The sequence below is a fragment of the Lepus europaeus genome, chromosome 14 (genome assembly GCF_033115175.1).
Source record: "Lepus europaeus isolate LE1 chromosome 14, mLepTim1.pri, whole genome shotgun sequence".
In the NCBI taxonomy this organism is placed as follows: domain Eukaryota; kingdom Metazoa; phylum Chordata; class Mammalia; order Lagomorpha; family Leporidae; genus Lepus; species Lepus europaeus.
The window spans coordinates 93,569,632-93,597,148 of record NC_084840.1 but is presented as its reverse complement, the minus strand read 5'-3'; the positions used below and the strand labels follow the sequence as shown (position 1 = coordinate 93,597,148).

At 46.2% G+C, this 27,517-nt stretch overlaps 1 protein-coding gene across 1 annotated transcript in view; it reads left to right on the top strand.

Moving 5' to 3' along the window:
- Window positions 1-27,517, top strand: part of GAD2 (glutamate decarboxylase 2) — an 88,273-nt gene that overhangs the window by 57,957 nt on the left and 2,799 nt on the right. The window contains exons 12-15 of the mRNA XM_062211467.1: window positions 8,185-8,263; window positions 13,357-13,506; window positions 21,412-21,519; window positions 21,858-21,947. Of these exons, the coding sequence (XP_062067451.1) occupies window positions 8,185-8,263; window positions 13,357-13,506; window positions 21,412-21,519; window positions 21,858-21,947 (427 nt within the window). The remainder of the gene's footprint in view (window positions 1-8,184; window positions 8,264-13,356; window positions 13,507-21,411; window positions 21,520-21,857; window positions 21,948-27,517) is intronic.

The window sequence follows — 27,517 nt, the reverse complement described above, 5'->3', positions numbered from 1 at the left end:
GTCTTTGGTTAAGTTTATTCCAAGGTATTTGATTGTTTTTGTAGCTATTGTGAATGGGATTGATTTTAGAAGTTCTTCCTCAGCCGTGGCATTGCCTGTGTATACAAAGGCTGTTGATTTTTGTGGATTGATTTTATATCCTGCTACTTTGCCAAACTCTTCGATGAGTTCCAGCAGTCTCTTAGTAGAGTTCTTTGGGTCCCCTAAATAAAGAATCATATCATCTGCAAAGAGGGATAGTTTGAGTTCTTCCTTCCCGATTTGTATCCCTTTAATTTCTTTTTCTTGCCTAATAGCTCTGGCCAAAACTTCCAGAACTATATTGAATAGCAGTGGTGAGAGAGGGCATCCCTGTCTGGTACCAGATTTCAGTGGAAATGCTTCCAACTTTTCCCCATTCAATAGGATGTTGGCCGTGGGTTTTTCATATATTGCTTTGATTGTATTAAGGAATGTTCCTTCCATACCCAGTTTGCTTAGAGTTTTCATCATGAAAGGGTGTTGTATTTTATCAAATGCTTTCTCTGCGTCTATTGAGAGAATCATATGGTTTTTCTTCTGTAGTCTGTTAATGTAGTGTATTACGTTGATTGTTTTGCGAATGTTGAACCATCCCTGCATACCGGGGATGAATCCCACTTGGTCTGGGTGGATGATCTTTCTGATGTGTTGTTGCATTCTATTGGCCAGAATTTTATTGAGTATTTTTGCATCTATGTTCATCAGGGATATTGGTCTGTAATTCTCTTTCAATGTTGCGTCTCTTTCTGGCTTAGGAATTAAGGTGATGGTGGCTTCATAGAAGGAATTTGGGAGGATTCCCTCTTTTTCGATTGCTCTGAATAGTTTGAGAAGAATTGGAGTTAGTTCTTCTCTAAATGTCTGGTAGAACTCAGCAGTGAATCCATCTGGTCCTGGGCTTTTCTTTGTTGGGAGGGCCTTTATTACTGTTTCAATTTCTGTGTCAGTTATTGGTCTGTTTAGGTTTTCTATGTCTTCCTGGCTCAATTTAGGGAGGTTGTATGTGTCCAAGAATCTGTCCATTTCTGATAGATTTCCCTGTTTGCTGGCATACAAGTCCTTGTAGTAATTTCTGATGATTCTTTTTATTTCTGTGGTGTCTGTTGTTACGTTTCCCATTTCATCTCTGATCCTATTGATTTGGGTCTTTTCTCTTCTTTTTTTAGTTAGTTGGGCCAATGGGGTGTCAATTTTGTTAATTTTTTCAAAAAACCAGCTCCTCGTTTGGCTGATTTTTTGTAATGTTTTTTTTGGATTCAATCCTGTTGATTTCTTCTCTGATTTTAATTATTTCTCTTCTCCTACTGGGTTTGGGTTTGGTTTGCTGCAGATTTTCTAGATCCTTGAGATGACTTGAAAGCTCATCTATTTGGTGCCTTTCCAATTTCTTGATGTAGGCACCTATTGATATAAACTTTCCTCTTAACACTGCTTTTGTTGTATCCCATAGGTTTTGGTATGTTGTGCTGTTATCCTCATTTACTTCCAGAAAATTTTTGATTTCTCTTTTAATTTCTTCTATGACCCATTGTTCATTCAGGAGCATATTGTTCAATCTCCATGTGTTTACACGTGCTCTAGGGATTCCTGAGTTGCCAATTTCCAATTTCATTCCTTTGTGGTCTGAGAAGCTGCATGGTATGATTCTAATTCTTTTGAATTTGCTGAGACTTGCTTTATGGCCTAGTATGTGGTCAATCCTAGAGAAGGTTCCATGTACTGCTGAGAAGAATGTAAAGTCCTTAGATGTAGGATGAAATGTTCTGTAGATGTCTGTTAGATCCATTTGGGCTATAGTGTCATTTAAATCTACTGTCTCCTTGTTGATCTTCTGTCCTGTTGATCTGTCTATCTCTGAGACTGGAGTATTGAAGTCCCCCAGTACTATTGTATTGGGGTGTAAGTCTCCCTTTAAGTCCCTTAACAAGTCTTTTAAATAAGCTGGTGCCCTGTAATTAGGTGCATATACGTTGATAATCGTTATATCTTCTCGTTGAATGGATCCCTTAATCATTATATAGTGCCCCTCTTTGTCTCTCCTAACAGTTTTTGTAGTAAAGTTTATGTTGTCCGATATTAAGATGGCTACGCCCGCTCTCTTTTCATTTCTGTTGGCGTGGTATATCTTTTTCCAGCCTTTCACTCTCAGCTTGTATGGATCATTGTTGGATAGATGGGTTTCTTGTAAGCAGCAAAAGGATGGGTTTTGTTCCTTAATCCAATCAGCCAATCGGTGTCTTTTAACTGGACAATTCAAGCCATTAACATTCAATGTGACTATTGAGAAGGAGTAACTTTGCCCTGCCATTTGCCAAAGATATTTTCTAATATCTGGTTTGAGATTCCTGTGATCTTTTGCTCTGAGGTTTCCTTCCTTTACCTTCTTTCATATTGGTGACCGTGTTTCTGTGTTTCTGTATGTAACACGTCTTTAAGCATCTTTTGCAGGGCTGGACGAGTGGCGACAAATTCTTTCAATTTCTGTTTGCTGTGAAAGGTCTTAATTTCACCTTCATTCACAAATGAGAGCTTTGCAGGATATAATATTCTGGGCTGGCAGTTTTTCTCTCTTAGTACCTGGGCTATATCTCGCCATTCTCTCCTGGCTTGTAGGGTTTCTGATGAGAAATCAGCTGTAAGTCTAATTGGAGATCCTCTGAGAGTAATCTGGCGTTTCTCTCTTGCACATTTTAGGATCTTTTCTTTGTGTTTCACTGTGGTGAGTTTGATTACGACGTGTCGTGGTGAGGATCTCTTTTGATCATGTTTATTAGGGGTTCTCTGAGCTTCCTGTACTAGGATGTCTCTGTCCTTCTCCAAACTTGGGAAATTTTCTGCTAGTATCTCACTAAAAAGGCCTTCTAATCCTTTCTCCCTTTCCATGCCTTCAGGAACTCCTAGAACCCGAATGTTGGGTTTTTTAATAGTATCCTGTAGATTCCTGACAGTATTTTTTAGATTTCTGATTTCTTCTTCTTTTCTTTGATTTGACTGTTTCCTTTCCTGTTCTCTGTCTTCTAATTCCGATATTCTCTCCTCTGCTTCATCCATTCTGTTTTTAAGGCTCTCTAATGTGTTTGCCATTTGATCTATTGAGTTCTTCATTTCATTGAGGTTTTTTTTCACTATCGCAATTTCCTGTTCCACTAGTTGTTTCATTTCATTTTGATTCCTCCTTAATATTTCATTTTCACGGGAGAGATTTTCTATCTTGTCCATTAAGGATTTCTGTAGTTCAAGAATTTGTTTTTGAGAACTTCTTAATGTTCTTGTGAATTTTTTGAAATCTGCTTCTTGCATTTGCTCTATCTCTTCATCTTCATAATCTTGCATTGTCATGTCTTGTTCACTTGGGGGCGTCATAGTGCCTTCCTTGTTCTTGGTAGCTCCGCTTCTATGTTTCTTGCTTGGCATGTTAGAGATAATTTGTGGTGTTTTTGTTTTTGTTTTTTTTTCTCTCGTTATACTATGCCTCTAAGTGAGCTGTCTGTTTTGTTGAGCCTTAGGGGCTGTGATGGGTGTGGTCAGAGGGCTATGCTTGTTTCTTGAGGTTTAAGGCTGTGTAAAGAGCGACTCTCCCAGATTATTTGCTCCTTGCTGGGACGCTCTCTCTCTCTCTCTCTTTTTTTTTTTTTTTTTGTTTTGACTTAGTTGGGAGTGGGGTTGAGGGTAGTTGAAATCTAGCCTCTGTGAGTATTCGTTTGATCTACCCCTGGGACCATACACAGCGTTTATGCAGCCCTCAATGTGTTCTCCAGTTTCGCTAAAGATACTGAGTTTGGCTGAGCTTTACATATGTAAAATCGCGGTGCTCTTTGTTTTGCTTGGTGAGTGAAGGGAGAGGCCTCTGTTCCCCCTCCCCCCAATGTCTCGGACTTCTCAGGTCTTTTGTCTTTCTTACCCTCCTCCGTTCCCGCTTGGCAAGTTAGAGATAATTTGTGGTGTTTTTGTTTTTGTTTTTGTTTTTTTTTCTCTCGTTATACTATGCCTCTAAGTGAGCTGTCTGTTTTGTTGGAGCCTTAGGGGCTGTGATGGGTATGGCCAGAGAGCTATGCTTGTTTCTTGAGGTTTAAGGCTGTGTAAAGAGCGACTCTCCCAGATTATTTGCTCCTTGCTGGGACGCTCTCTCTCTCTCTCTCTCTCTCTTTTTTTTTTTTTTTTGACTCAGTTGGGAGTGGAGTTGAGGGTAGTTGAAATCTAGCCTCTGTGAGTATTCGTTTGATTTACCCCTGGGATCACACAAAGAGTTTATGCAGCCCTCAATGTGTTCTCCAGTTTCGCTAAAGATACTGAGTTTGGCTGAGCTTTACATATGTAAAATCGCGGTGCTCTTTGTTTTGCTTGGTGAGTGAAGGGAGAGGCCTCTGTTCCCCCTCCCCCCAATGTCTCGGACTTCTCAGGTCTTTTGTCTTTCTTACCCTCCTCCGTTCCCGCGCTGGCGAGATTCTGTGGCTCTGCCTCCTCTCCCGCCGCTGCCGCTCGGCTTGTCTCGGTTGGTTTTCCACGCGGTGGGTTCCCTGTAAGTCCTCTGTGTTTCCTCCACAAGATCCGGAAGCGATTCCTCTGCAGTTTTTTTCTTGAGTTTTTTTCCTGATGCTACAGTAATTCCGCTTTTATGAAAGTTTATTTTCCCAAACTAAGGCACACGTCCTCACTATCCGCCATCTTGGCTCCGCCCCCCCCCATGGCCTTTTTGAAGACCATGTGTAGGCTTGGTTTTCATAAATTTTTGCACTATAAGAAACCTCTCTTTTAATTCCATTTTCCATGAATTTTGAAGTCTCTTTGCTGGTCTCTGAGCCCTGTGAGTTGGTTTTCCTTCAGCGCCTCCCCCTTGCTGCCCACCCTAAGGATCCCTTGCTGTGCTCCATTCTGATGCTTGAAGCCCTGGCTAAAGATTCTGACACATTTCCGGTTGCCCACCCACCCGTGCGAGCTACAGCACCAGGCACAAGATTAATGTGGTTTTGAGCCAATTCTCAAGAAGCCTAAAATGAATGAGGAAGACTGACCATGAACAATGGGCTCCGATTCAAGGCAGAGGAAGGAAAGACCCAAGTGAGGGAGCAGCGAGCTAACCAGAGCCTGGAGGAATGGACGAGCCGTGCTAAGCAGAGTTATTCCTCCCAGGGATCAGCATTGGCTCTTAGCATCATCAGACAAAGGGTGGAAGTGGAAAAGCATGTTCAGGCTGAGCTGCAGAGCCACAAAGTTTGGAGGGGTGTGGCTGCTTGAAGAAAGAGGAGATGAGCTTGGCTAGAGAATGAGACGGGCTGGTGGCTGTGTCTCAGAGACCGGCAGGTGCAGGAGTCCTGTCCAACGTGTCGCGGAACACAGACCCCTGAGCTGGGCTTCAAGGCTATGAGCCTCTGTTACAGGCTGGGGGACAAAAACCACACAGGAGCCATGGCAGAGTCTGAGCAGAGCCATGATGTTCTGTCACCTGTGTTTGGAAACAACAGTGGATTCGAGAGGAGAGGGGAGCCCGAGAGTGGCAGCCTGAGAGGACACAGGTCCAGGTGCAGGAGTGAGCAGGGCCAGAGTGAGTCGGAGCCATGGGAGGCGGAAGAGAGGGACCAGATGGCCCCAAGATGGGGAAATGGAACAGCTGAGGAGGAATGAGGAGAGGGAAAGATGAGGATGAAGCCACACAGATGGACAGCTATGGAACTGTGTAGAATCCTACAGAATAGAACAGAATGGCAGGGGCTGGCACTATGACATAGCAAAAGCTGCCGTCTGCAGTGCCAACATCCCATATGGGCACCGGTTCAAGTCCCAACTGCTCCACTTCTGATCCAGCTCTCTGCTGTGGCCTGGGAAAGCAGTGAAAGGTGGCCCAAGTCCTTGGGCCCCTGCACCTGCTTGGGAGACCAGAAGAAGCTCTGTGCTCGTGGCTTCAGTTCAGCACAGCTCTGGCCACTGTGGCCATTTGGGGATGAACCAGCAGATGGAAGGCCTCTCTCTCTCTGCTTCTGCCTCTCTCTAACTCTGCCTTTCAAATAAATAAGTAAATAGAAGAAGAAGAAGAAGAAGAAGAAGAAGAAGAAGAAGAAGAAGAAGAAGAAGAAGAGGAGGAGGAGGAGGAGGAGGAGAATGGCAGCATGTAGGTACCCAAAGGCACAAGGCATGTATAAATGAAATCAACAGCAAGATCCAAACTTATTTATTTATTTTTAAGATTTATTTATTTATTTGAGAGCTAGAGTTACTGACAGAGAGAGGGAGACACAGAGAGATGTCTTCCGCCTGCTGGTTCACTCCACAAGTGACTATAACAGCCAGAGCTGGGCCAATCTGAATCCAGGAGCCAGGAACTTCCTCTGGGTCTCCCACATTGGTGCAGGGGCCCAAGTACTTGGGCCATCTTCCATTGCCTTCCCAGGCCACCAGCAGAGAGCTGAATCAGAAGAGGAGCAGCTGGACTCGAACCAGTGTCCACATGGGATACCAGCGGTGTAGGCGAAGGCCCAGCTCGCCATACCACAGCGCCAGCCCCAAACCAAATTTAATTAATGCTCATGTGTGTTAGGCACAGTTATAAGCACTTTACCCAAACTATTTACTGCTATTCTCCTTTATCAGCTGAGAACATCAGTACACAGAGAGGCTAAGAGACTTGATCAAGGTCACACAGCCAGGAAATGGTGGAACCTGGATGTAAACCCACGTGATCCTGGCTCCTGAGCCCCTAACCCTTGACCCCTGTTACCCACGGCTGTTCTCCAGGGTCTCTGCGGGGGGCTGAGATGTCTCTCAGAAGCACAGTTCTGTTCTTTCCAACAGCACCATTCTGTTAGCATCCGTGAAGTTGTTTAGTCCAGGGGTAGAGACCTGACTGCGAGGCTGCCTTTCCTCCCATTTGCCCCATCCCAGTCCTAAACATGCCGACAGCCCTTGTCAGAACCATGGAGTGACAGGAGGACGCGCTGAGCTGCTCGGTGGCTCAGATAAGATCCCCAGGCCGCTAAGTGTGTGCTGGCTGGCTGGCTGGCATCCCCATGCGTCACGTGGATGAATGGCCCCTTTCCCGGCTTCTCAGTTCTCCCCAAGGCTGTCACATCTCAGCTGTCAGAGCAGGGTGAGCCCGGCCCATGGTTCGAGCCGAGCAGGGGCAGCTGCCCTGGGCCGCTCTGCAGCTTTCCTGCCTTTGGTTGGTTTGCTCCTTCTACTTGAGTCACATCACGAACCCTGCCTTCAAGGGTCCCTCAGTCTCTCAGAAGACACAGGCAATGATCATTTTGCCCAGTGAATGTGATAAGTGACCCATGGGATCCACCGTGGGGGTCGTTGGTTGGTTGCTTTCCCCAGGAACCAGAAAAGGAGGCGAGGGTGTGGCAGCAGCGCAGTGGGTGGGTGGGGGAGAAGGGGAGGGAAGTTGTGCGGGGCTGCAGGGACAGTGAGAGGTCTGGGGCCTTGAAGAATCAGTGGTGCCCAATCAAGAGAAGCAAAGGTGGCATTGCGGGAAGAGGAAACAGTATTACGAGACCCCGGAGCAGGAGGCTAGAACATTCTGGAAACAAAAATATAACCCAGAGTGATGAATTTGGGTAGAGGAAAGCAAAGGGAGACAAGGCTGAGCACAGAGCCAAGGTATGTGAGTGCCAGTGTGCGTCCCGCTGCTCCAGCTCTGATCCAGCTCCCTGCTAGTGCACCTGGGAAAGCAGCAGAAGATGGCCAAGTGCTTGGGTCTCTGCCCCCATGTGGGAGACCCGGAAGAAGCTCCTGGCTCCTGGCTTCAGCCTGGCTCCACCCTGGCTGTTGTGGTCATCTGGGGAGTGAACTAGCAAATGGATGATTCATTCTCTCTCTCTCTCTCTCTCCTCCCACCCCCATGTCTGTAATTCTGCCTTTCAAATAAATAAACAATATTTAAAGGAAAAAAAAAAAAAGCAGCAACAGTGGGCCACACAACACACTCCTTCTGCCTGCCCATTGATCTGCCCACACTGGCCTAAGGTGGACCCTGGATGAGTGATCCTGGTCTCTCCAAGGGGCTCCGAGACCACCTAGAAGCAGAGATTGGGAGCGGCTCATGGGGACATGGGCTCTCACCCACTCACCTTCTCAGCACACTTGAGTGTCTACTCTGCTGTGTCAGTTGAATGCCATGCATGGAGCCTGCCATGGGTACCACCCACTGATGGGATTTGTCTCTTTTAGGGCCAACTCTGTGACGTGGAATCCACACAAGATGATGGGGGTCCCACTGCAGTGCTCCGCTCTCCTGGTTAGAGAAGAGGTACGTCTTTCCTGACCACGTCCCGGGAACCGGGGGTTGGCCTCTCTGTCCACAGTCGGCTTCCTCCCCAGTTGGGCACATCATCAGGTCTTCCGGGTCAGGTTCACGTCCAGACCCCTGCCTGGAGAAGACGGGCCTGTGCCTGCAGGAGGAGAAAGGCATGTGGCTCTCAACGTTCAGAGTATGAACTTAGACCTAATCTCCATGTTTTATATGTGGTGCTCAGCTGTGCCCACTAGCCCTTCATTTAGACTCTCTTCCTGTTGTTCCCACTCAAAAAAGTAAACTTCCAGTTTTATTATTTTTTTTCTAGAATATGAGAAGATGTAGTTTTTACCATCAAAATACACATAGGATTAAGGGTACTGTTAGTTCAGTTACACATACACATACGTATGCAGGCACTTCAAAAATTTGTGGAAAAATGGAATTAAGAAGCAAGTCTATTTTGGTGTAGAAAATTTTTGAAATTCATGCATAGTATTTTTCCGTGAGCTTTTTCCTGAAGACCTGTGTATGTCTGTGTGAGTGTGTAATTATGTAACTCGCACTGAGATGCTGTTCCATTTAGTAATGCCGTCTCGTCACGCAAGAATATTAACCAGCAAAGAGAAGAATCAGCAGTGGCCACTTGCATGCAAGACTTCTACCAAAGAGAGCGGTGCTCTCCTGAGGCTCACTGGTGGCCGAGGTCTCTCTCGCTCCCTCTGGTGGTGCTGAATCAGAGTTGCAGCTCCTCGCACCTGTGTTGATTTTGTTGCAACCCAAAGCAAGAAGCATCAGTTTATCGTTAAAAAATTATCTCACTAAACTTTATCTCATTAGAATTAATAAGGCAGCCCCCAATTAAAGGGATTTATGAATATTTATTTTTATTTTTGAGGAGTGGGCTTTTGGTCTAGCAGTAAAGGTAACCGGGGGAGATGCAAGTCCCACATCTGAGTGCATGAGTTTGATTCCAGGCTCCAGCTCTTGACTCCAGCTTCCTGCTAATGTGGTTCCTGAGAGGTAGCAGTGATGGCTCAAGTAACTGGGTCCCTGTCACTCACATCGGAGACCTGGATTGAAGTCCCAGCTCCTGACTTCAGCCTGGCCTACCCCCAACTGTTGTGGGAATTCAGAGAGCGGATCAGCAGATGGAAGTTTGCTCTCTCTCTCTCTCTCTTTCTCCCTCTCTCTCTTCTTCACAAGTGAATAAATAAATTAATGAAATAAGCCATCATTGCTGCTAAAGAATATAAGTTTAAATGTTTTTGCTTTTTCCTAGTTATAAAGTTAGCCTGCAATTGTTTATATCATTTGTTGGAGAGATAGAGGGGGAGAGAAAGAGAGAAAGATCCTACATTCTGATTTACTCCCCAGATGTTTCCAATGGCTGGGACTGGGCCAAGCCAAAGCTGAGAGCTGGGAACTCCATCTAGGTCTCCCACATGGGTGGCATGGACCCAGCTACTTGAGCCATCACCATTGCTTGCGAGGATCTGTATTAATGAGAAGTTGGAATCAGGACCCAGAGCCAAGAATCAAACTCAAGCACTTGGATGTGGGCTACAGACATTCTAGACAGTGAATTAACCACCAGGCAAAATACTCACCCCAAATTATTTTAGAAAATTGGAGCGAGACAGAAAATATCCATAAACTTACAATCACCCAAAATTTTATCACTTGGAGATAATATGTGACACTGTTTTATAACATCTTCCCCCACAGTTTTTGTGGGATATATATTTAAAGTATATAAATAATTACTATCATTTATGTCATATTTATGTTTGTTCTTTTTTTACAACTTAACATTATGTTGTGAATATAATGTTCCAAACCATGGTTTTTAACGACCTCATAATATTGTATCATGTAATTTAATGAGCCATATACCCTTGGGATTTACACGCTAGCCAATATTTTACATAGTAGCTTGATGAAATCCTTAAATGTTTATCTTTGATTACATTCTTGATTATTTTCTTAAAACAGATTCCTCAAAGTGGGATTATTGGGTCAAATTGTGCTATAGATACAATTTCTCTCTCTTTCTCTATCTGCCATATATAAATATATACTTTCTCATAAATATTTGCACATATATGTATGCAAATTGCCACTCTGAAAGCATGACTGGAACACAGAAGTGGAGCCCAGCCCGAGAAAGGGCGTCTCCCACTCTCCTCTGTCTGCACCACACCTGCAGAGCTGTGCTTTGCCTGATGGCAAATCGGCACCCCATCAAGCTGGCGCTGGAACAGTGGGGGAGCAGCTGGTAAACAAGTAAGAGGGAGGGTTGAAAGAACTGAGTCTAACCAGGGGAGGAAGGAGTAGGGGAAGGCCGAGAGATCCATGTCTTTCCCGAGGCACCAAGTGTTGGTCAGTAACACTGGGTGCACAGATTTGGTGGCCAAGTCTGAACACGTGGTGGATTTTTAGGTCCAATTTGAGGACTTAAATTTGAGGTCAATAAAAGGAATACTTTTCTAAAAACATGAAGCTGTTCCACAGTAAGAATATTTTACTCCCTGGAAGAAGTGGTAGAACAGAGACTGGACAACCACTTGCTGGTAACCATAGAGGAAAGATTCCCTTACCGGGGAGGGCTAGGTAAATGAGCTCTACCCTCCCTTCCTAATGCAGTTTATGATGCCTGGACAGCACTTTGTTAAGTGGAGTCCCAGGTCTTACAGCATTTCTAAGATGGTGATAAATATTCTGTGATAAGAGAGTTCTCAAGTTTAAAAAGGTTGAGTCACATTGGATTAGAGATGAAAAATCATTTCATTGTTGCGGGGCTTATTAGAGCCTTTAATGTGCGGTATGAATTACAATACCCAAAGAGAAACAATTTATGAAAATGGAGCTTCCTGAATCTATTTAAGCAAGGAAATCTCTTTTTGCACAGCAACAACAAATGTTTTAAGATAACTTGGCACATGATGGCCTGTAAGGTTTTTTTTGTTTGTTTTGAATGATAGGCTTACTTTCCTTGTTTACAGTTTTTATTTTGTTTCTTTATTTGAAAGGCAGAGAGAGAGAGAGAGTGAGAGAGAGAGAGAGAGAGAGAGAGATCTTCCATCTGCTGGATCACTCACCAAATGCCCACAATAACCAGGGCTGGGGCAGGCTGAAGCAGAAGCCTGGAACTCCATCTGGGTCTCCCCCATGGTGTGCATTAGCAGGGAGCTGGGACTGGAAGTGGAGCTGGGCCCCAAACCCAGGCACTCTGATATGGGCTGTGGGCGTTCCGTGTAGGGTATTAACCACTGCTGCCCCAAATCTATAGCTCTTCAGTGGCTCAGAAACAGGATAGTATCTCACTGAGGCTGTGTGTATGAAGAGCTCCATTGCTTTTGGCTGTTTGACAGCAACGTGATAGAGCTGTCCACCTCTTCAGAGTTCAAGTGCTGTGAGTTGCTTCTCCTGTCCCAGTCGCAGTCGGTCTGATCCGTCCATCACTCCACACTTCCTGAGGTGCTGGCCCTCAGCGTTCATGGCATCTGTTTGTGAGCCTACAAAGCTTCCATAACCATGGAGCAGAACAGGAGGCCTTGTTGTGTCGTAATTGTCACATCTTATTGGGCTTCAAGTGAATTTTCTTTTTCACATTCAGTATGTTTCTACTGCTCTAATACACATGTATTATATTTAACTTCTCTTATTCTTGAAAATAACTTAATGGATTCTAATGAATATGAAGTCTCACCTACAAGATGAAACCCAGTTCCATTGTCCGCCACCTGTCTTTGCAAACCGAGTTAGTGTTCTAGTTGCAGCGTATCGCATTTTAGTTCGGATAATTTGTAAAAAGTGCTCTCGCTTCGAACTTCAGCTACGTGATCACATGCCAGTCTCCCCTTGTCACGAGTCACAAGAGAAACAAAAGCTAAATGCCAAAGCTTCTGTAAACTCACACTTACGTAACAGATAACAAAAAAGCCAAAGGCTCTCGGTGGCTTGTGACAAACTGAAACGTGGCAAGGCTTCTAGGGAGGAGACTGGCATGGCTGTTGGAGTCAGAAAGCATGAATCATTCACTGTTCTTTGTGGACAGCTCCATCACCTTGTCACCCATTTCCATAGTGGGGTTCTGGACTAGGACAAAATAATGGTTGCTGACAGTGAAACTCCACAGCAGCTGTCGTAGGCAACCGGGTACAAAAATGCAGAACTGACACTCTGGAGAGAAGAAGGTGACATTTGAAATATTGGTTATTTAAATTCATCTCAGAACTGCAGTGTCTGTTTCTTACACTTCAACACATGAAAATGAGAGCAATGAACTGTCTTAAAAGCTATGATGTTTGGCCGGCGCCGTGGCTTAACAGGCTAATCCTCTGCCTTGCGGTGCTGGCACACCGGGTTCTAGTCCCGGTCGGGGCGCCGGATTCTATCCCGGTTGCCCCTCTTCCAGGCCAGCTCTCTGCTGTGGCCCGGGAAGGCAGTGGAGGATGGCCCAAGTCCTTGGGCCCTGCACCCGCATGGGAGACCAGGAGAAGCACCTGGCTCCTGCCTTCGGATCAGCAGGATGCGCCGGCCGCGACCAACGGCAAAAAGGAAGACCTTTCTCTCTGTCTCTCTCTCTCTCACTATCCACTCTGCTAAAAAAAAAAAAAAAAAAAAAAAAAAAGCTATGATGTTTGAAGAGAACTCAAACTTCCAGAAAATGCTTGAACTAGATAGGGGTAGGAAGCAGTAGAACAATAGTTTACTGAAAATAGTGCACAACAAACGAGTTTTGAAAATACGTGGATCCCAGTAAACCCAACCATCAGAAAGTTCTCCCAAAGAATGAATTTTTATTTTAATGCAAATGCCTTCTCTGAAAAGAAGGACTAAAAGCCTTAAGTATGTCATTATTAACCTCTGAAAACACTCAGCCCTCTGGCATTTGTCTTGTGGGCTTGACCTATCGCAGTCTGGGCTGTCCTGTCCAGATATTAGCCTCATCCTTTGTTGTATTTTTGAGCCTTCGTGTATTCTTTTTCTAAGAAACAAACGTCTTTTTTTTTTTCATTCCTTCTGTTAATAATTCCCACCACAATGTGAATCGATTGGGTAGTCAGTGGATTTTCCTGAAATTTCTTTTTTCTCTTTTTTAGGGTTTGATGCAGAGTTGCAACCAGATGCACGCTTCCTACCTCTTTCAGCAGGACAAACACTACGACCTGTCCTACGACACGGGGGACAAGGCCTTGCAGTGCGGGCGCCACGTGGATGTTTTCAAACTGTGGCTCATGTGGAGGGCAAAGGTGATCCCAGAACGTGCGATCCACGGCAACTAAAAACAGAAACTTGATCTGGTGGTGTTAAAAAACTGATCCCCAAAGTGAAAGCTATTTACCCAAATTAAGTTTTAGTTAATGAAATTTAAATTTTTTTTTGCTTTATTTACTTGAGAGGCAGAAAGACAGAGAGAGATGGACAGACTGGCTGACAGAGAGAGAAAGAGAGAGCGTCTATCCACTGGGTCACTCCCCAAATGCCTGCAACAGCCAGGGCTAGGCAAGGCCCAAGGCCAGGAGCCAGAAACTCCATCTGGGCCTCCCACAGGGTGACAGGGACCTGAGTACTTGAGGACGCAAGTCCTGGCCTCCACATTAGCAAGAAGTTGGAGTCAGGAGCCAGAGCCGTATGTCAAACCCAGGCACTCTTACAGGATACATTGGCTTCTTAACCTCCAGGCCCAATGCCTTGCTCTGCTACTGGGTTTTATTAATCCCCTAACTCTTGTTGTACCCAATGATTGGTCACCTGGTAGCTTAATGCAGTCTGAAAACCTGTGTTCAGAGGACAGAAAAGGAAAAGTCAAAAGCTCACCATGGTAGTTATCTTGGACATTTGAAAGAGTGACCTCTAGTGATAAAGTCTTTTATTTTAAAACTCCAGAAGTACGGGTCAACTCCTTTTATGCAGGTTCTCTAATTTACCCCAGAATGTAACTGTAGCAGACCCCTGCTCTCCTGGAAGGTCAACTCCAAAACTAACCATCTACAGTACTGGCTGGACCTACTTGTTGCCTTCCAAGGTCATAGATTTGGGTTCAAATGGGGGCTGATTGGAAAGGTGAAAGATGGCATTTTCAACTTTGACCAGATTCCTAACTTGAAAGTGTTCCCACCTGGTTTCCTGTGTTTCCTACGAGAGGCAATGACCAGGGTGAGCTGTCCAAGCTGCAGAAACCTAACGGTAAAAATATTCCAGGGACACCTGCCTGGGGTGAAGGAGAAAGAGAGAAATAAAGGGACGCTGATGTGTTCTTGGGTCCTGGAGGTTTGAGAGGAGCCACACACAAATGCTCTGAGCTTTGTCAGAGGATCCCAAATGAGGCAACAGGCTGAGTCCTACAGGAACAAGCAGACAGATCGGTCCCCAGGAGGGAGGCCGGCAGGATGGGGCCAGGAAAAGGTTCTCTCCTTGGGTTTATGTGAAGAGGCTGGAGCCTTGTCCACAGCAACAGATCTAGCTACTGTTGTCCGTAGAGGTGGCCCAGGTAAACTGAGCTGCCTTAAGCAGTTCAGATGGGAGGAGAGTGGGTAACAGGAACAGGAGGGGGCTTGGGAGTCAAGCAATGTAATCTCCAAGTCGTTTTGGGAATCTTTCTTAAATCCATTCCAGGAACAAGAGGCAGTTGGAACAGAAAGTCTTGCTTAACCCATAGGTGGTGTCCAGGGGGTGCTGAACTTCATGCCCTTCCCTCAAGACTCTATAGTACAAGGGCTCTTCAAAACACTCATGCAAAATGTGTATTATGCAAAAAACTATGCATGAATTTTTAAGAAATTTGCATCACATTAACTTTTATTTCACTTATTTCAAAGATTTATATATTTCACTGGCATTGTAGTTCAGCAAGTTGAGCTGCTACCTGCAGTACCAGAATCCCATATAGGCACCTGGCTGCTGGATTCATTTATTTATTTGAAAGGCAAAGATACAGAGAAAGGGAAAGAAGGAGAGAGAGAGACCTTCCATCCACTGGTTCACTCCCCTAATGGCCACGACGGCCAGAGCCGGGCCAGGCTGAAGCAAGGAGCCTGGACCTCCATTGGAGGCTTGGGCCATCCTCAGCTGCCTGCCAGGCACATTAGCTGGGAGCTGGATCAGAAGTAGAGCAACCTGCTGTGCCACAACACCAGCCCCTTATTCCACTTTTTATGAACTTTTTAAAGTCCCCTCAAAGTGTCTGCCCTAGCTGAATTTTCTCCAAGTGGTGCTAAGCATCAGTCAGCCAGTTGTAGTGAGGCAAGGGTATGCAGTAGATTCCTGTCCCTTGAGCTGGGCAGGGACACCCTTGCTGTTTTTTATTTTTTAAGATTTATTTATTTACTTGAGAGTCAGAGTTACACAGAGAGAGGAGAGGCAGAGAGAGAGAGGTCTTCCATCTGCTGTTTCACTCTCCAATTGGCTGCAACGGCCAGAGCTGCACCAATCTGAAGCCAGGAGCCAGGAGCTTCCTCTGGGTCTCCCACAAGAGTGCAGGGGCTCAAGGACTTGGGCCATCTTCCACTGCTTTCCCAGGCCATAGCAGAGAGCTGGATGGGAAGTGGAGCAGCCGGGACTCGAACTGGCGCCCATATGGGATGCTGGCGCTGCAGGCGGCGGCTTTACCCATTATGCCACAGTACCAGCCCCATCCCTGCTGTTTTGAAGATGAAAGCTGAGAACTTGATGAGGACATATGACCTGGTCTACATCAGTCATGAGACCTGTGCTATCGGGAATGACACTTGCATTTGAAAAAATAAAAATAAAAATGAATATATAAATTATTAGTATATTCTGCTTTGAAATGGGCAAGCTTTATTTCATTGTTGGGATTATAAAATAGTAGATGTAAATATCAGGTAGTTGGGGCAGGCATTTGACCTGGCAGTGAAGCCGCCAGTTGGGGCACTCACATCCCTTCTTGGAGTGCCTCGGTTCAAGTCCAAGCTCCACTCCTGTTACCAGCTTCCTGCCAAAGCATACCCTGGGAGGCAGCAGGGGATCAAGCAGTTGCAATCCTGCCACCTACAGGGGAGACCCGCATGAGGTCCTGGCTCTCAGCATTTGGGGAGTGAACCAGTGGATGGGCTCTCTCGCTCTCTCCCCCACAACCATCTCTCAAATTAAAAAATAAATATCAAGCCGGCGCCGTGGCTCAATAGGCTAATCCTCCGCCTAGTGGCGCCGGCACACCGGGTTCTAGTCCCGGTCGGGGCACCAGATTCTGTCCCGGTTGCCCCTCTTCCAGGCCAGCTCTCTGCTGTGGCCCGGGAGTGCAGTGGAGGATGGCCCAAGTCCTTGGGCCCTGCACCCCATGGGAGACCAGGAGAAGCACCTGGCTCCTGCCATTGGATCAGCGCGGTGTGCTGGCCGCAGCGCGCCGGCCGCGGCGGCCATTGGAAGGTGAACCAACGGCAAAGGAAGACCTTTCTCTCTGTCTCTCTCTCTCACTGTCCACTGTGCCTGTCAAAAATTTAAAAAAAAAAAAAATCAAGTAGTCAGCGAAGAAAGCTTGACCTTCTAAGAGTGAACAAGCTCTCTCTTACTTCAAGCATCATTCTTTTGCCTTTTTCCTTTGTTTCTGTGTTTTATTGAGATGGTGCTCTTTAGCTATGCACACTAAGACACTTCTTTAACGCCTCCTCTGTTTCTGCTGCTCCTTTTCCATCTGAAGCCCCGCCTCTGTGGTATAACCCGCTGGTTCTTAGAGAAACGACTGGGAGGACACCAGGTGGGAATTGGAGAAACAGGTGAAACCTGGGATGAAGGCAGAGAGATCTGTTACCGAAGAGCTGAGATCCAGGCACTGGGCGAGAAGAAAACAGAGGGAAAATAATCATAGCAGCCGCGTTACCTAGAAACACATGTATTTTGGGGCCGGCGCCATGGCTCACTTGGTTAATCCTCCGCCTGCGGTGCTGGCATCCCATATGGGCACCAGATTCTGTCCCGGGTGCTCCTCTTCCAGTCCAGCTCTCTGCTGTGGCCCGGGAAGGCAGTGGAGGATGGCCCAGGTGCTTGGGCCCTGCACCCGCATGGGAGACCAGGAGAAGCATCTGGCTTCGGATCGGCTCAGCACCAGCCGTGGCAGCCATTTGGGGAGTGAACCAACGGAAGGAAGACCTTTCTCTCTGTCCCTCTCTCTCTCACTGTCTAAATCTGCCTGTCAAAAAAAAAAAAAAAAAAAAAGAAAAAGATAAAAAAAACCAAACACATGTATTTTAACATTTACTTAATGAGACTAAGAGAGAGAGAGAAAGAGAGAGTGTTTCCATCTGCTGCTCCACTTCCCAAATGTGCACAGTGGCCAGGGCTGGGTAGGTAGAATCTGGGAGCCAGGAACTCAATCCAGGTTTCCCACATGGGTAGCCAGGGACCCAAGTACTTGAGTCATCAACCACTGCCTTCCAGGGTGTGCATTAGCAGGGAGCTGGAATTGGAAACAGAGCCAGGACTTGAACCCAGGTGCTCGGACGTGGAACTGAGGTGTCTTAACCCATATCTTAACCATTAAACCAAATGTTTGCTCTCCCCCCCCAACATGTTCTTTTAATTCCTGATGCAAAATTTCCAGCATCAAGATGTCTAAATGATAAAAGCTCTGATTTGGCTTTCAATCTAAAGCTGCACTTGTTTGTAAGCTGCAGTGATAGCAGTCATTAGAGTGGTTGGCTCAATCTACCGCAGAGGTAGGTGATTCTCCTCCATCAAGAGCACAGGTGAGGTGATTCTCCTCCACCAAGGAGGGCACATCGTCTCATCCTCTCCTTGTGGGGACCATGGAGGAGTTGGCTGTGGTGGCTCCGCTGTGATGGCCCTTTTCGTTTGCCCACAGGAATGAGGAAACTTTGGGGAGGAATAACAAGGAGGAGGAGGAGGAGCAGGCGTTGACCTGGTCAACTCTGGTGATGCCATGTTCAAGTTCACCCACATTTCCTTCTTAGCAAGAGAAAGCATGGAAAATGCTAACCCAGCATACATGACTATTCTTCAAACTCATCTGTTACTCACTGATGGAGCTAAATTCACTGGTGATGGCCATCGTGTTAAGTCCAAGATAACTTGATTACATTTCTGCAAAAAAATGAGCTCCTGATGTGGAATACTAAGAGGCGTTCTCAATGGTAGCGGGATGTATAAGCCTGTTGCTGGCAAAAGCAGGGTGCCTGCCTTTGTCTCTTACTGGATATGTCTTTCATTCGTCCGAATTCTGTTAGAGGAGCCTAAGACTGGACAGTTATTTTCCAAGTTGAAAGGTTTCCTCAGTGGTTAAAACTTGGTGGCAGACAAAAAGAAAGAAAGAAAAACTTCCTAATTAATCCACTTATCTTAGGCCTGCAGGCACGGCTTACTATGTAGCTACTGAGATTTCACAGTAAACCTCTCTGTGTGGGATTATGAAAACGGGCAGCTTTCTTTGTAGTGTTTTTAAAATGTGGATAACAGGGAGTGAGCATTTAGCCTAGCAGTAAGACACCTGCATCCCACGTCAGAGCGCCTGCATGGGTTCGAATCTCTGCTCTGGCTCCTGACTCCAACTTTCTACTAATTCAGACTCTGAGAGGCAGCAGGAGTTAGCTCAGTAGTTGGGTACCTGAGCTAATATAGGAGATATAGACTGAATTCCCAGCTCCCAGCTCTAGCCTGGCCCAACCTCAGGTATTGCAAGCATTTTGGAAGTGAACCAGCAGGTGGGAGCTCTCTCTCTCTCTCTCTGTGTCTCTCAAATAAATATATTTTTAAAACGTGGATAACAAGGAATTGGCAAATACCTAAGGGGACAAAAGGAAAAATGATTACAGGGAAACTGACATCAAGCATCCTTTGTGAGTTACTGAATTGTTCACTTTCTCCCTATAGTAATGATTTTAATAGATATTAATGTTAAGTAGATTTGAATATTAGTGAATAATAGGTACATATTTGTATTGGGATATTAATAGATGTTTCCACCCATTTAAATAAGTAGATATTAATCTTTAAGTAGATTTAATTAGTAGATATTGAGTAGATATCGATTTTAATAAGTAGATGTTAATAAGTGGATGCATCTGTTATTTTTTTCTTTTTTTTAAAGATTTATTTTATTTATTTGAAAGATAGAGTTACAGAGAGAAGTAGAGACAGAGAGAGGTCTTCCACCCACTGGTTCATTCCCCAGATGGCCACAATGGCTGGAGCTGGGCTCATCCAAAGCCAGGAGCCAGGAGCTTCTTCTGGGTCTCTCACGTGGGTGCAGGGGCCCAAGGACTTGGGCCATCTTCTACTGCTTTCCCAGGCCACAGCAGACAGCAAGTGGAGCAGCCGGGATTAGAACTGGCAAACCCATCATGTCTGGTCACAAGGTGACCTTTGCAGTGGAGCTTGAACAGCACGATAGAAAAGCAGGATTTCAGGCCGCGGTTCTGGGAGAAGCGTGTCCCAGAAGAGCATGAAGCAAGAGCCCTGGTGCATAATCGAGACTACTGGAGTCTAGACTGACAGAGAGTGATTAGGGGGCCGGATTTCTGACGGGGAGTAAAAGGCTTGAACAAAGCTGGAAGCAGTGGCCATCAGGTTAACAGCAAGGGAGCCGGGAGTTATTTCAGAAGCGGCTTCTCATGACCTGTGCATAGGTTTTTTTGTTTGTTTGTTTGTTTGTTTTTGACAGGCAGAGTGGATAGTGAGAGAGAGAGAGACAGAGAGAAAGGTCTTCCTTTTTGCCGTTGGTTCACCCTCCAATGGCCGCTGCGGCCGGCGCATCGCGCTGATCTGAAGCCAGGAGCCAGGTGCTTCTCCTGGTCTCCCATGCAGGTGCAGGACCCAAGCACTTGGGCCATCCTCCACTGCCCTCCCGGGCCATAGCAGAGAGCTGGCCTGGAAGAGGGGCAACCGGGATAGAATCCGGCGCCCCAACCGGGACTAGAACCCGGTGTGCCGGCGCCGCAAGGCGGAGGATTAGCCTGTTGAGCCACGGTGCCGGCCTCTGTGCATAGGTCTTTAGGGTAAGTGTGACCCAGGTGTGTGAGCCACAGGTCCATCCCAAGTGGATGCAAGCTGCCAGCTCAATGCTAACCAGTCCTACGTGCTTGGCACCCACATGCTCATGGAGCTCTAGGCACAGGGGCCGGCCCCCACATTCAGCGTCTACCCGCGCCCTTCCTCGGGACCATCCGCAGCAGTCAGCCTCTGAGCCAACGTGCTGGGGCAGCGAGCTCCAGAGAACATACTTTCTGAGCCCTCCAGACTTCCTCAGGGCAGTTTGCTCTTAAACTTGCATCAGACGTGACAAGCCACCAGGCGACGCTAGGCCACCCTTCCAGCTGAGATGCTGAGACCCAGTGTGGACAGGAGCACCACCCACCTTCTCTCCATTACCGTTGTCCCCTCTGGTTTCCATATTGCGTGCATTGCTGGTCGGCCCATTGGATGTGCTCCCTTGTTGAGTAATAGATGTCTTTCTGAGCTTCCCATAGTTCTCATTTTCATAGGTCCAGATCCAGGGCTTCCAGAGCTGGAAATACAAGCTGTCTGGGATAATATCCACCTGTTAGAGGGCCGGAGGTCATTTTTCCATAACCAGAAGAGACCTCTAGAAACTTGGCAGAATGACAGGCTGTGTGTGTGTGCATGTGTGTGTGTGCGTGTGCATGTGTGTGTGCCATTCATTCCTCCATGGTCAACTAGTAGTCATCGAGCCCCTACCCTGTTTGTCCTATCTTGGGGGCACCTGAGTGAACAAAGGTGGGGCATAGCAATTGAAAGTCCCCAAGATGGGCCGGGGCAGAGCAGGCATCGTGGGGGTCCCTGGTGATGCTTCCAACCTGTGGGAGGAGAAGAGCCCTCCCACTATCAACGACTCCCGTGATCACTGCTAGGAACAGCAGAGGCAAATCCTCCCCTGGAGTAATCAAAATAGTCGCCTGGGGATTGGAGGCTCAGAAAGAACAGGAGTATGCTGTGGATAGCAGTGAAGGAGGGGCCTAAACACACCTGTGGGGAGAGCGTTTGGGGGAAAACAGGTGCCGGAGAAGCACCCAGAAGCTCCTTGTGCAGCACAAGCGTCAGAGCAATGCCGAGACAGATGTGGCAAGACACAGTCAGCCTGCAGAGGGGCTGTCCCTGTCCCAGCGCCTGGGAACCTGCCCTCACTCGGCCTGCCCGGTGAGCTCTGTTCTTCTCTTCCCCAGGGCACTGCTGGGTTCGAAGCACATATTGATAAGTGTTTGGAGCTGGCAGAGTACTTATACAACATCATAAAAAACCGAGAAGGCTACGAGATGGTGTTTGATGGGAAGGTAAGGATTCGGATTTCTATCATCTCCAGCAAGGAAGTCAATTGCAACTCTTAGCACTGATATTTTTGGATGGAAACAATGTGCTACCTAGGTAAGTGGGACCATCCCCAAGGAGAAACAGCAGATGATGGTGCAGCTCTTTGAGCTGGGATAAAGCTCAAACTCAAAAATAAGAACTCTCCAGAATGTTGGGGTAGTGAAGCACTCCAAAGGCAGTTCCTGATTTAAAAAGTAGGAAGCATGTTCTGAACCTGTCAAATGACTAGCTCTGAAATGTCCTTGGATTTTTCAAAATGGCCCATGTGGGATGGAAATAAAACTCATTTTCCTCTCTGTAGCCCCAGCACACAAATGTCTGCTTCTGGTACGTTCCTCCAAGTCTGCGTGTTCTGGATGACAACGAAGAGAGAATGAGCCGCCTCTCGAAGGTAAGGGCCGGAGCCCCTCTGGCCTGTGTGCGTATTGGGCCTTAGGGTGCACGTGGTCCTGATCCCAAGTGCACAGGTATGTAGGAGAAATCTGATCATGGTACACGGGCCACTCCCTTCCTGGGCTCCTGCAGACACGGTGTGCAACGCTGGTATATTCAGATGTTCAGCGACTCTATCTCTTGTTTCCAGAGAGGGAGTTTGTGATGGTTTCAAATAAGCAATCGAGTGACAATCTGTCTTTACATTCACAAAGCATCAACGATTGTCTCTGACATTGACTGATCTTCCAAGCAAAACGAGTGCTCAGTTATGAGCTCCACAGAGACTTCAGGTGCCAAGAATGGTTAGAAAGCCAAGCTACTGCTGACCTCCAGGAGGTGCCAAGGGCAAGGCTATTCTGTGGGGTCTGTAGGGCTGTGGTGACCCCCAGAAAGTAACAGGGCAGGAAGAACTGGTAATAGCCACTGTTCAGGGTGTATATTGTGTCCCAAGCCCAATTTTTATTAAAATTTTTGTTTATTTGAAAGGCAGGGAGATACACAGAGAGAAGTCTGTCATTAGCTGGTTCTCTACTCAATGTGTATAGTAACCAGAGATGGCCAGGAGCGGGGAACTCCATCCAAGTCTCCCTTGTGGGTGGCAGGGACCCAACTGGAGCCATCACCTGCTGCCTCCCAAGGTGTGCATTAGTAGGAAGTTGGGATCAGGAATGGAGCTATAACTTGAACCTAGGCATTCTAATATGGAAATCAGGCATCTTAATCTCCATGCCAAACTATACCTTTAATCCCTAAACCCACCCCTTAATCACTATGCCTGCCCCTCCCCCAGACTCAACTTTTATTAGGCCTTGGGCCACTTAACATCTCACAGCAACCTGATGAGGGAAAGCACTGCTGTTGTCCTACTTTGTTGATAGGAAACTAAAGACACAGTGGGAAAAAAATCAAACTTCCTCCAAACCACCCAGAAAGTCTGACTCCACAGCTTGAGGGCCCAAGGTGTAAGTTCTGTTGTGTCAGTAAGGCCCGGTTATCCTCTCTTGTTCCCAAGAACTATAAATACGTCTTATGAGGCACACCAAGGGGAGAGAAACGCAGGGCTCACCTCCCAGGGTGATGTAGGAGTGGGAAACTGGAGATGATGCTGTGTGTTTGAATCGCAGAGAGCGGCTTGCTCGGTTGGTTGGGTTCTGTTTTTCATTTACTGTAAAAGAGGAAGCTCTCTCAAGTCACTTCCTGGCATTGGTTGGGCTTCTTGCCCTCCGTGGAGGAGCTTGGGCTACTTCCCTAACCTCAGAACACATCATTTGCTTCCGTAAAATGAAAAACAGGACTTTCTGAAAAGCTTATCAACGTGAACGTCTGGTCCAAAGCAACCCAGGATCAAACTCTTCATCGGAAGGAAACTTACACACAGTCGAGCGAGGTCTTTAAACCAAGTCTCCCAATTACCATAATGGTTCATAATGTTGGCTAGACCTTAGAATCATCAAGAAGGTTTATGAAAACACTAGCTTGTTCTTGAGTGACCTGGGAATGGTTCTGAAAGTTGTCCAGGTTGATCCATTGTGCAGCTCAAGTTGAGAACCACTGACCTAGAAGAACACATGGAAGGAAGGTTCTAGAAATGGGATCCAGGGTGCAAGTGTCCGAGATGGGAGAGGTGGTGGTTAGGTTCAAAGTTATAGTGAAGTTGGTCCATTCCAGGAAATCCAGCCCAAGAGGTGTGAGGGAAGGAGTAGGGATCACATTGGATAAGGTTATAGATAAAGCAATTCAAGGTGGGTGGAGTTATGCTGTGATTGGAAAGGACAAAGTTCATATTTCTTCCTAGAATGTTTATGGTGTGGCTTCTCTGTGGTGTCAGTTACCTTACTGACTTCATTTAATGAGTTAGGCAGAAACTATATGTTTTCAATTGCTTTTCCCCTTTGTAAGGAATTCTCTGACCAGACAGGGAATTCAGGGAGAACACTGATTTCATTGTTGGTTTGATTCGTTATCACTAGGCTGAGGGCTGCAGCAAGATGGAAATATAGAACAAAAAGGTTTTTCATCATGTACCATTCAACGCTCAGGTTCCCCCACTTAAATGCTACTCTTCAAATGCCTCTTAGGTTTTAGCACATCACATAATCTGTGAAGGAGATTATTTCCTGGGTCCAACAACTGGAATCGTAGTAAAGAGTTGTTACATTTCCAAATCTGAAAGTCTCTGGGAACTGAAAAATGAATTCTACTGATTTCTTTTTCTGCTATGACTCCATTTTCATTACGGTCATAGAATTCAGCAATTAAGACTTCAAAATGAAAAGAGAACCACATAAACTATCAAGGTAAACTTTCATCCATCTTTGTCAATAATATTTAGGAAGTATGAAGGCCTTGAAGTATAATGTCCAGGAACCAGTAAGATTCTCATTCATTCTCTCTCTCTCTCTCTCTCTCTCTCTCTCTCTCTCTCTCTCAAAAGTTCTGGGGTGAAATAAATAATCTGCACAGCCTATACAGTAGCAGTAACCATCTGAGGCTATTTACATTTAAATTTCAATAATTAAAATTAAATTCAACCAACAATTCAGTTCTTTAGTCACCCTGCTACAGTTGGAGCCTCACCTGAACACAAGTGCCTATGGTATTGGACAGAACAGATCCAGAGCATCTCCACCGGGATGCTTACTCCAGATTGGGGGGAAATGTGGAGTCACATTTCTGTGTAGCGTGTGAAAAACAGGAGAACAAAGTTGAATTCCAGACAAGACAAGGCCAACAGTAGCTCTTTGCACCTCCTGCCTGGCTTTAGCACACGATTTGTTAAGCTAAAGTAGTTTCTTGGCCTGTTTGGGCTGCAAAGTCAAGCTACTACTGATTTGTAAGCAACGAGAAATTTGTTTCTTACCATTCTGGAGGCTGGGAAATCCGAGAGCAAGGTGGGATCGTGCTCCATTGTCTGCTGAGGGCCTGCTTCCTGGCTTACACACAGCCTGCTTCTCCTGTATCCTCGTGTGGCAGAGGGAGGGCATGGGCGCTCTCTAGCATCACTTCTGTGAGGCACCAATCCCATTCATGAGGCTGCACCTGCCAATGGCCCCAGTTCCTGCTGACATCACATTGGGAGTTAGGATTTCAGCATAAGGATCCGGGTGGTGGGAGCACAGACACTCAGTGTATAGCAAGCACCTCCTGTGCCTCCCAGAATAAGGAAGGGAAACAACATTTAGGAAAACAAGTAGAGGACCGGACACCTTGTCCCAGAGCACACCGGCGTGGAGGCATGGTAATTACTAAGACAAGCAGTCACATCTCCACAGGGAGGTGAAGACGAGCACCTGGTTGAGGCATTTCCTGTTACCCAGCAAGACTGTGGGCGTGCAGGTGGCACATGGGTGGGCGTGCAGGTGGCACATTGTCACTGAAGCAGAATAGAGGAAGAATGCAGGGGGCGTGGTGGGGCTATGACCGCAAACCAACCCCATAGCCACAGGCGAGGGGCAGCAAGTAGACCCCATGCAGATGTTGATCAAACCGGAAGCTAAGGGCTGACCCACGGATCACTTCTTGCATTTCTAACTCATCATCATCTTCTTCTTTTCATTTTCCTTATTCTTGGTCATTTTCTGCAACTCTTGTATCAGCGTTTACAGCTGGGCACTGATCCATGGACATTCAAAAGGTCGAGGATGCACTTAATAGAAAATTGGTGAGGATGTGCTGTGACCTCACAGCGCAGGTGACTGTAACAGTGTGTTACTAAGTGTCATGGGGAATTTAATTGGTGAGATGGTAACATTTCAGAATGTCTTATTTATGGTAATTCTACTTCTTCATGATTAGAAATTCTCTCTCTGGCTTCCACGATTTAAAAACAGAAGTTTCCCAACACATAATGAAACCTATATTTCCATGAGATCTTGCAAGGTGATTTCATAATGCTTTAAAATATGAGCCTTTGGGCTGGTGCTGTGGCACAGAGAGCTAAGCCTCCGCAGGCAGTGCCAGCATCCCATATGAGTGCCGGTTTGAGTCCTGGCTTCTCTCTTCCCTTCCAGCTCCCTGCTAATAATGCGCCAGGGAAAGCAATGGAAGATGGCCTAAGTGCTTGGGCCCCTGCACCCACGTGGGAGACCTGGAAGAAGCTCCTGGCTCCTGGGTTTGTCCTGGCCATTGCGGCCATCTGGGGAGTGAACCAGTAGGTGGAAGATCGATCTCTCTTTCTCCTTCTTTTCTTCCTCTTCCTCGTCTTCTCTGTTGAAAATATATATAATATATATATATATATATAATATATATAATTAGCCCTCTTTAGAGGAAATAGATGTGGATTCAAATTATGAGAATCTCCTGTTTTGTTTTGTTTTTTTTCTAAAGGACTAGAAATGAATATCAGAAGGGACAAATTCATATTCTGAAACTCTTAAGGCAACACCAATTATCAATTAGGCTGTAAGCGACTTCTTCAACTACATATGTAGTTTCTCCCTTCCGCAGCTGACTTTCTTTAGTCAGCAAAACCAAGCATCTATTTTAAAAAAATTCAAGCAATAAGTGAAAACTCTATATTCATCAGAATTGTCAAACTCTTATTTTCCTTCTTCACTTGCAATTAGTGACTATGGATTCAAGTCAGAGTTCCCTGTTCCAGCGATCAGAGTTCAGCATCCTCCGGATGCCACCAAAAGGCATTCGGATTTAGACAGCTGTGAGCTCAGCCACCCCGGTTTGCTTCGGGAACAGAGGGAATTCAGTCTCACTTTGTGCCCACCTCTGTTTGAGATGTGGCTGGGAACAGTAATCTTTTGACCTTTGATTGGCGTTCATCTGAAAAGTTGGAGATGAGGTCCCCTAGATGAGTGTCATTCTTCTGTGTTTTTGTTTGAATTGTAGTGAAAACGAAATTAAACCAAAGTATTGTCATTGTTTCCTGAGATCCGAAGAGCAAGCGCGTTTTATTGTACAAACAGAACTCAAGAACAGTTACGTGACTTTTCCTTAAATCCTGCAGCCCTAGGGAGTCAGTGTTCCCTTTCTGTTTTGGGATCTCTCGTCCCAGGAAAACATTGATTTGCCTGCCACGTCTTGAAACACAAGTAATACTTTTCATGTTGTTAGGCTTGAATATTCTAATACATCTACTTGGCCACCTTAATCTCAGCCTTGCAATATTTCAACTATTTTTTTGTATTTATTGCCTGGGGTGAGCTCAGCACTCTGCTTACATCCTGATTCCTTTGGGTGAAAGAAGAGTCAGCCCAACAGAGACGTTGCTTTAGACCTTGCTCCCCTATAGAACTAGGAAGGGGCAGGGAGAATGCTAAGAACTGGCTGATGGAGAATCAGAGAACCTCCGTGCTGGGACCGCCCCTGTATTTGGTTTTACATGAGTGTGAAATGAAGTGAGGGTGGAGTCTGTTGACTCTGCCTTTATGATTGGCCTGAGGGAACCTTGAATATTTGGGACATTGAGGATGTTTCAGATGAAAGCCTCAGTGTAAGGCAAGGACTATTTAAACGAGTTAAAATCAGGGCGGGTGCCGTGGCGCAGCACGGTAAGCAACCTCCTGCAGT